Source organism: Ovis canadensis, chromosome X, assembly GCF_042477335.2.
Source record: "Ovis canadensis isolate MfBH-ARS-UI-01 breed Bighorn chromosome X, ARS-UI_OviCan_v2, whole genome shotgun sequence".
NCBI lineage: Eukaryota > Metazoa > Chordata > Mammalia > Artiodactyla > Bovidae > Ovis > Ovis canadensis.
The window spans coordinates 87774229-87783630 of NC_091727.1; the positions used below are offsets into that span (position 1 = coordinate 87774229).

The window sequence follows — 9402 nt, forward strand, 5'->3', positions numbered from 1 at the left end:
ATTCCTTTTAGATCTAATGGCTTAAGTCAGTGGAACCATTAGATGTTTCTTTTCGCCCATAGGCCTTAGAAGGAATGGCTGAATCACTAACTGCCCAGGGAACTGGGAGCTTTGGGGCAGACCTGGGCCAGGTTGGGTAGTGTCGTATGATTTTCATTCTGTGGGTGGTGGTGAGCTGTTGAAGAGCAGCAAGTGCTGGAGCCAGCAGGAGGGCCACCTGTGGGGCACTGGGACAGAGACTGGGCTAGGGACCCTAGAGAAGTCTGCATGGTGGAGGACACGGGCAGCGACTGAGCCTAGAGCACGGAGAAGGGAATGCAGCTGTGCGCCCGTGTCCTGATTTGGGGAATCCAGGCTGCGGTGGCTCCTGGTGAGACAGGAGGCTATGGGAAGCTATAGCACAGGGTGAAGGAGGCCAGGTATGGGTGATGATTGAATCCCTAGGGGATGGCCGTCAACTGAAGTGCCTCAGGGAGAGCTGACTCTGGGCCCTGGCAGGAAGGCTGCAGTGGAGACGGAGGTTGCAGAAGCGAGCAGGAGGAGGGCGTGCCTGCCAGAGGTGTGGAGGCCAGCTCTGCTCCCCACTGAGAATGGAGCAACAAGAGTCAAGGAAGCATGCATGTTTGTGTTTGTGTCTCTCCAACGGTTAGAGAAGGCAGACTTCGGGGGCCACCACCATTTAAAGAGAGGAAAAGGTACCTGACAGGGAAGTATCAGAGACCAGGAGGCTGGCAAGAAAACACACTGGGTTCCTCAACAAGGGAAGGAGTGATGGGCAGTGTCACTTGGTGTGGCAGTGCCCAGTCCGGTGCCAGTGGCAGTGTTCCCAACGCTGCAGAAGTGACTGGGGATCTAGAGGAAAGCAATTTCCAGGTAGTTGTGGGAACAGAGACCAGTGCACAGTGGACCCTGGAGCTTGGAGTGGCAGGGGAGTCCATGGAGACTTCAGTGTCCACAGTGTCTCACAAAGCTCTGGGGTGATGGAAAGAGAGAACTAGGGCTGGTAGGGGCACTAGATCAAGAGAAGTGTGGGTTCATTTGGTCTTGGGGTTATTTTGTGTCTAATGGAGATGAGTTGAACATGTGCTTGCAGGAAGGATCCGTGGCATTGCGTGATTCAAGATGCAGTAAAACATCCACGAGTGGCATCTTGATGTGACAAGGTCCTCCAGAATCCAGAAAGGAAAGTGGGGGGTGCAGGCGGAGTCCCAACACAAGAAGAAGGCAGGACAGTGATGGTTAGGAACCATCCTAACGTAGATGCTTGTGGGCAGGGACAGGAGGGGAGCTGGCGAGTCCAGCAAAGACTGCCTCTACAGATTGCAAGCCTGGAAACGGGTCACTGCATGGACGAGCTTAAAGGGCCAAGCAGCCACCGAGCAGAGAAGACAGGACACAAGGCCAGAGCCAGGCTTCTCCTTGGCACAGCACTGCTTTGCTCCTCTCTGCTGAAAATCAGGAGGTTCCAAGTGTGATGTAATAAAACTTTTGCTGCATTATAATTTGCATTGCCTTTTTAAAATGTTAACCAAACAACTGTGGTATTGAATACAATTGTTACTTTGTTTAACTGATTCTTCTCTTCATTTTTAGTTAGAAATCCTGTGTTCTGTCAACATTCTCCAGTTTATATTCATTGCCTTAAGACTGGACAAGATCATTCACTGGCCCTGGCTTGTATGTAACTTTTTAAATCTTTAAATAAACTTGTTTTGATTATAAAACTCATGTTCATCATAGAAATCTTGGAAAAGACAGATAAACATAGGTAATAGGATAATAATCACCCATAATCCCCTGGGAGATAACATAGTTAGTGGTTTTTGTTTCCTTGTTTGGGGGTTTATTGTTTCATAAGGATAATTGAGATCATACTGCATTTATAATTTAGTATCCTGCTTTGTTGTTCTAATGTTGTGTCATAAGCAGTTTTCCATGTCAATAAATGCTCTTTATATGTATAACCTTGAAGGTTTAATTGATAACAAAATATTCTTCAAATACATTTACCAGACTGTCCTCTCATTTCTGAATATTGAACTTGTTACCAGTGCTTTTACAATTATAAATCATGCTGCAGCATATAATTTTGTGTAGATAAATCTTTGCCTGGTTTTTTTTTTCATTGCTTTTTTTAAGGAAAGACTCCAAAAGCAGTATTACTGGCCCAGAGAGTAATAGATTTTTGAGATTTTGAAATATAAACTGCACTGCCAACTCCCTTTTTCAAAAAACAACTGTGCCTGTTTATACTTTTGCCAGGGATGAAGTCTAAGTCACACTAGTGACCTCTGACTTCCATGAATGGCTGTTGGTTAAAACTGATTGTGCTTACATAGGTAGGAGAATGGATGGAGCTACACACACACACACACACACACACACACACACACACACACACACGTAAATGGCTCCATCCATTCTCGGCAAGCTGCAAATTAGAGAATACAGTACAATTTCAACTAGTAACACACACACACACGTAAATGGCTCCATCCATTCTCGGCAAGCTGCAAATTAGAGAATGCAGTACAATTTCAACTAGTAACACATAGAAAGAAGATGAGAGAAAAGGTAGAAGACTTATGTTGCCTGTGTGTGATGAGGTCTTGCCAGGGTTTGGGATCCCGTCCCTCCACTGCTTGTTGTGTACTTTTGTACACAAGACATTTTCTGTGATGAACATGATTTACCTTTAAAAAAAAATAACAAAGGTAAAAAAATATACTGAAAAAAAGAAAATAATCATTTGGAGACAAGAAAATAAGAGAATAAAAGATGCCTTTATAATGAATAAAGATAAGATCTATCACTTTTTCCTAAAATCTTTGATAAAACATCCATAATAAAAACTATTGTTCAGTCATCCATCTTACAGCTTCAGGGTTCTGTATCTGCAGAATGGTAATTGGGCTCAGAGCCTTCTCTTGTACCATGGCGGAAACAAATCTGAGTAAGACCACAATTTGAGTGTAAGATACAATCAGAAAAAAAAAAGATTAGGAAAAACTATGCATATTTTCTATAGATAAACAAAGGCATTTTTCCTGCCCCAGTGCTGTGCAAATCCTAGCAGATGAAACAGCCTGACTGCAGGTTTCCCACAGTGTTCAAGAGAAGCCCAGTGAGGCTACTCACTGACATTCTACTCACGAGGGCCAGGCCACTGTGCCTGACCCCAGATGTGCTTTAGGAGGAAGACCACAGCAAACCTCCATGCAGGAAGTCCAGCCTCTTCAGGAGTCCAGCTTAAGTCCTACGTCTAAAAATGAAATGTGAAAACCAGAGAACTGTTAGGAGACAGTCTTTGGGATCTGTAGTTAGGTGAAGAGTTCCCGGAAATGATACCAACAACATGGTACATAAAAGAAGCTTAAAATTAAAGTAATATTCATGAAAAACAGGTTGCAGACTAGGAGGAAATACTCATAAAACACATGTGTAACCAAGGACATATATCCAAAGCATCTAAAGAACTCTTAAAACTAAAAACCTCAGCAACAAAATTTTAAAATTAACTAAACCAACTATTCACAAAGAAGACAGACATATGGTGAATATGCACATGTAAAGGACAGCATTACTTACTAGGGAAAAGCAAATAAAAACCAGAATGAGGTGCCACAATACCTTTATCAAAATGGCAAAGATAGCAACAGTACCAGGTGTGTTAGGGTGGAACCAAGGGACGAGGACATTTGCCCATTGCTGGTAGAAAGGCCAAACTGGATAGATGCTCTGGAAAATGTCTTGGCAATTTCTAATAAGGTTAAATATAGAGTTGCCATGTGACCTAGCAGTGCCAAACCTGGGTGTTTCCCTTGGAGAAATGAAAATGTACAACCACACAGAAACCTGGGCACAAATGTTTATAGCAACTTCATTTGCAACAGCCCAAAACGGGAAAGCACCCGCATTTCCTTCCCAGGGTGAGCAGATAAACAGGCTTGGGTGCATCCATCCAGTGGAGCACCACTCAGCAGTGACCGGTAGATAGACAACAATAGCCTGGAAGCATCTCAGAGATGTCCTGCTGAGTGGGAGAAGGCAGCCTTGGAAGGTGACATGCTGTATGAGTCCATCTCTGTCACATTCTTGAAGAGACAAAAGTGTTGTGTTAGAGGACAGAGCAGTGGCTTCTGGGGGTTGGGGTTGGAGCAAGTTGGTGACACAGCGAAGACAGAGCATGAGAGAGTGTGGCATGGTGAGGGAGTTATCCTCTGTCTCGCCCAAGGCCCCACAGATCTATACATACGTGTATGAACCATCATGGAACTGGCCACCAATAGAAAACAGTCAATTTTACTGTTTCACAACAGAAAACAAAGGGACGACAGATGTACCCAAGGGGCCATCGAGAAGGGGGAAAAGGTCAAACAGAGGGAGCTTGGTGAGGCCCCCGGGACTCATCTTCTGGGCTTATATGGGGGGTGAAATGAAGTCTTTCTGATGTGACAGCAACAGACACAGAACCCGTCTGGGCGAGGGAGCAGGGAAGCCTCCTGGCCTCAATGTGCAAGTTCATGGAGGGCCTGGGTCCCCTGGGCAGCCTGAGTTGCCAGGGAGCACGATCCCCAGCCTCTGGCTACAGAACCCCTGGCAGGATGGGCAGTGCCTGGGAAGAGGGGACATGCTCGTGAACTGGGGCGGCCTCACTACCCTTGGCAGGTGGAAGGGAGGTGGGCAGAGCGCAGGCCAGCTGAGTGAGCTCAAGATTCAGGGAAATGGCTGCTCTCCACCTTGAGGGTGGCCCCGGCTGCGGAGGATCCCACCAGGAGCAGCGGATCCTCTTCACACACTGGCCACATCCAGGCCTGGCACCCACTTACATGCAGAGATCCAAGATGAAGTCAGCCGTGCCTCCTCTAAAGACCTTTCTTCTCTCCTGCCCTCAGGTCGTGTGTGTCCCCCTGTGGATTCTCATGTCCTTTCTGTGTCTGGTGGTCCTCTACTACATCGTGTGGTCCGTCCTGTTCCTGCGCTCCATGGATGTGATCGCAGAGCAGAGGAGGACACACATCACCATGGCACTAAGCTGGATGACCATCGTCGTGCCACTCCTCACTTTCGAGGTAAGCTCTCTGGCAGACTGTGCTCCCCCGGGGCTTGGAAGGAGTACAGGACAGTGGAGCTGCCTTTCTTTGGAGGCCTGGGAACTGGCAGTGGGAAGTGGACCTTTCCTGCTACCATGCATCTGAATGTATTGGTTTGTCTTCTAGAAAGAGAAAGTTGGATGTGGTGTTTTGGTATTTGAGCCCTGTGGAGAATTAGAGAGTGGGCACTGTTGACTTCTCTGAAAAAAAGAAACACCAGGAAGAGTTTCCCATAACAAGCCAGATGTTGGAAATTTTCTAGGTGGATGGATTCTGCTTCGTCCTGAAGAGCCATGTGAAAGCTCTTCTCATCCTTTCCCCCAGAATGGAGGGTTTCCGTTATCTCCTGTGAGGTGACCTTTCCCCCTTAGGAGGCCTGACGAGGGTGGGCAGCCTGGCTTCAGACAGGGTCCGTTTTCAGACGCTCCATCGACAGAACATTGACCATTTCTCTTTCCTTAGATCCTGCTGGTTCATAAGCTGGACGGCCACAATGCGTTCTCCTGTATTCCCATATTTGTCCCTCTTTGGCTTTCCTTGATCACTCTGATGGCAACCACCTTCGGACAGAAAGGCGGAAACCACTGTATGTACTTAGCATTTCAGAAGTCCTTGAATGGTGGGTGTGCACGTCTCTGTCTGGTGTGTGGCTATATGGGGGTGTGTGTGGCCCTGCTCTATGAAAAAATGAACCTGAGGACCCCAGTCAAGGAGTTTCCCTGGGAAAGCTAGGACTGGAGAAGACCTAGAGTCTTCCAGGAAAGGGAGCACTGTTAATCCTGTGACTGGAGAACTGAGCATGGCGGGTGGCCTCTCTGAGTCCATTCACTGTGACATGGGAAACATTATCCCTTCTAGCCAGGGGCTCCTGAAGATTCAGTGAAAATCTGCATCATCTCCCAAACTCTGGACATCCTCTGGGATCTGTTTCCTCACTCTTGGCAGCATCATTCTTGATATCACTGACTCTCAGCAGTGGTTCCTGGCTCACTCGCTCTCCCTCTCCACTGTAATGATACCTGTTTAGAAGTGCTCTTTGATAAGAGTCTCTCCTCACTAGTCCTTGAGCTCCTTTGCATGTAACCCTGGAACACACCCTTCTCGAAGCTAATGTGACAAGATGTTGTACCCAAGAAAAGCCAGCACTGACCTAATGGTTTAGTGGTACCCAGACAGGAAGAGCAGGCCTTGGAGAAGGAGCTTTGAGGTGGCCCTGTGAGCTCAGGCCACCTGCTGGCCTGGACCAACACATACCTATTGTCTTCCCAGACTCCAGGGGTGACAGAAACCCTTTTCTTGGATGACATTCCTTGTTGTACATGCCTTTCTCCTGGGCCAGGAAGGTTTAGTGGTTGACATTGCCTAGGTGCCATAGGCATTTGAGATTCACTAGGGCAATAGTTCTCAAGCTGGAGGACCCATCAGAGTCCCAAGACCCCACCCCACCCCCCACCCCACCCCCAGACACAGAGTTTCTGGTTCAGGAGGTTTGGACCAGGGCCCAAAATCGCATTCCGAACAGGCCCCAGGGAGACATCCTGGGGGCTGCCAGTCCAGGACCCCCAGCTACAGAGCCACAGAGCTGCAGGGCATCCTTCTGGTCCTTGTTGGTATTAAGGCCTAGCTCAGGCTTCATTCTAAGACATCAGGATAAAGCAGTACATTATACAAGGAAAACGTCTCTTCAGGAAAGAAAAGCAACCTGAGATTCAGGGGAGGCTAGTGTTTGAGAAAGTACATTTCTTCTGTTTCAGGGTGGTTTGGGATTCGCAAGGATTTCTGTCAGTTTCTGCTTGAAATCTGCCCGTTTTTGAGAGAATATGGAAACATCTCCTACGACCTCCACCATGAAGGTAGTGAGGAAACTGAAGAAACACCAGTTCCAGAACCTCCTAAGATCGCTCCTATGTTTCGAAAGAAGACCCGGGTGGTTATCACCCAGAGCCCTGGGAAATACGTCCTCCCACCTCCCAAATTAAATATCGAAATGCCAGATTAGACCATGCTGCTCCCAGAGCAAATCAAGAGTGCACCTGGCCCGCCCTCTTTTCCACCTTCTTCTGCCTCTCCATTCACCCCCTCCCTCCCACCCTGAACTGAAGCTGGAGCTGGGTCTCCAGGGACTTCTATCTCATGCCTTGTTTGCACTCAATGCCTACCCAGTGACTCACCGCCACGGGACATGCAGCTGGCAGGTGCCTGGAACATGCAGCGTGGTGTAGGGTGCACATCAGTGGCTTTGGACCTGATGGAGGGAGCATATGGAGACAGAGGAAGCAACTCCCAGTGGGCAGGTGCCTTCAGAGCTGGCTTGGGCCCGAGAAGGAATGGCCACACAGCTGGTTTTCTAAGTGAAAATTTCCGTCAAAAGTGTTATTGAAAAATGTATTATTGAACCAAGCCAGCCTGGCCACTTAGCTCAGAAACTCCTGTTGTGGTGTGGTCAGGGCCCCTGACTAGGCCTCAGGCCTCACATGCACCCACACCACTGTGACTGGCCGTGCTCCTGCCATGCACATCATTTCTCTCTGGGTTTTTACTGACCCCGTTGGTGAGCCCTTTCTAATGGAGTGACTCCGTGCCTGTATAGTATTTATACAAATATTTTAGCGTTGTAATATACCGTGTTAAATCCTAGTTCTGTACAGTATATTCTGTTAAAGTATTTTTTTACAAGCTTGTACTGGAGACATACACATTCTGTTGCAGAAGTAGAAGCCAGTAGCACCACACCCCTGTCCTGACCACTGGAGTGCTACCCCCTTCATGGGACATTGCCATCTCCTCTTCAGTTTCTCCATATACATACTAGCTGCTGCTGCCAGAACCACCACAGTAAGCAAGAAATGGTTTGTACTTTTTCTCCCACACTGGGAACACTGACTTGCAGAAAGCCGTAAAGCACGCCTGGAAACCGGAGTGCTGGACAAGGGTGCCAAAACTAGGAATGTCCAGCAGCGTGCACAGGTTGAGATGTGGGGCTTGCTGTCCATCGCACGCTGGGCCTGTGCTTTTAGCTAGGAGCTTGGGTTATAGCCAAGAGTCAGAAGGAAAAAAGCAGATGTGATGCAAACAAGATGGCCATGAGTAGAAGAGGGTAAAAGGAGCCCTGGCTTTGTCACCCAGGAGCAGGGGAGAGAGGGAGAGAGGGCAGCTACTACCTTGTGTAAACCAGGCTCCGCTGATGTACACTGCACCCACCACTCCATCCTGGCACCAGCCTGGAGCAAGCCTGTGCTATCTTCAGGGGGACACTTGGAATGGTGTTGCCTTTCCTGCTTGGTATGTAACAAATGTAGCCCAGTCTACTCGTTTCCTCCCCTTTAGCTGTTCAATAAACTAGTTCTTCATTTTCCATGTGCACTGTGCAGGTCTTACTTTAGATGTGGACCAGGATGCTGGGAGTTCTCTTGGCCAGCACAAAAGGGAATCTCGAGCTGCTACAGCCAGCTGAGGGGAGCAGGGGTGGGTGAGCATCTCTCAGGAGTATGCAGGGGCAGCCAGGACATACACAGAGGAAAGGGTGGGCCCGGGGATTCAGCTGTTGGCAGGGGGTGCCCTGCCACAATCCTGACAGCTAAGGATATAGCCGAGAGTGTTTGCAGGGTCCCAAATAGTCTAAAATGGAACTCGCCTTTTCAGGGGTCCGAGGCATCCCTGAGTCACGTGGGAGGGCACTGAGTAGGGCTTCTGTCTAAGGGAAACACTGGGCAATTCTGTCTAGCTCACTCAAGCTGTGTCTAGAAACATTTAATTCAGGTGGTGTTTCAGCCCCCAGTTTGCAAGAATTGACAAGGAAGCCCACCCCTCGCTGGTGACAGGAGGCTTCCAACACGGAGCCAAGGTCCACTGGGAGATCAGTGCTTATGTGCCTTAGATGCAGACTTGCTGTGAGACACAGCAGGCTTCCCCATAACCACGTGGCAGACTTACGTGTCAGGAACCTTGCCACCTCCTGTACCTCCCCTGAGTCCTCAGGACCCTGTGAGGCAGGTGCCCCTAGGATTACCCATGTGGGGAAGCAAAGGCTCAGAGTGGGCAAGCCAGGCAGCTGGGGATCAGCAGGGCAGCCGTGCCCACCTTGGCATCTCCTCACCCGAGCCCTCTCTCTCACCCACTGAGCCGGACTCCTGGGCCAGATGGCTGACACCTCAAGGTCAGAGGCATTTCTGGTTCTGGAAATCTCGGGAAGATCTTCAACCCCAAGAGCAGAGTTGTGGGGGGCATTAGTGGGGTGGGCCGCCTGTGTGGTCTGCCCTGCATGGCCGCCTCTTTGATGTTAGAGCACCAGGCCCCAGAGCAGGATGGC

The 9402-nt window shown here is 48.9% G+C and overlaps 1 protein-coding gene across 1 annotated transcript in view; it reads left to right on the plus strand.

Annotated features, from left to right (window-relative positions):
- The window catches only part of TMEM185A (transmembrane protein 185A), a 43457-nt gene extending 35007 nt beyond the window's left edge, over positions 1-8450 (plus strand). The window contains exons 4-7 of the mRNA XM_070290606.1: positions 1594-1677; positions 4896-5072; positions 5556-5679; positions 6848-8450. Coding sequence (XP_070146707.1) covers positions 1594-1677; positions 4896-5072; positions 5556-5679; positions 6848-7092 — 630 coding nt within the window. The 3' untranslated portion in view covers positions 7093-8450. The remainder of the gene's footprint in view (positions 1-1593; positions 1678-4895; positions 5073-5555; positions 5680-6847) is intronic.
- The last annotated feature ends 952 nt before the right edge of the window (positions 8451-9402 follow it).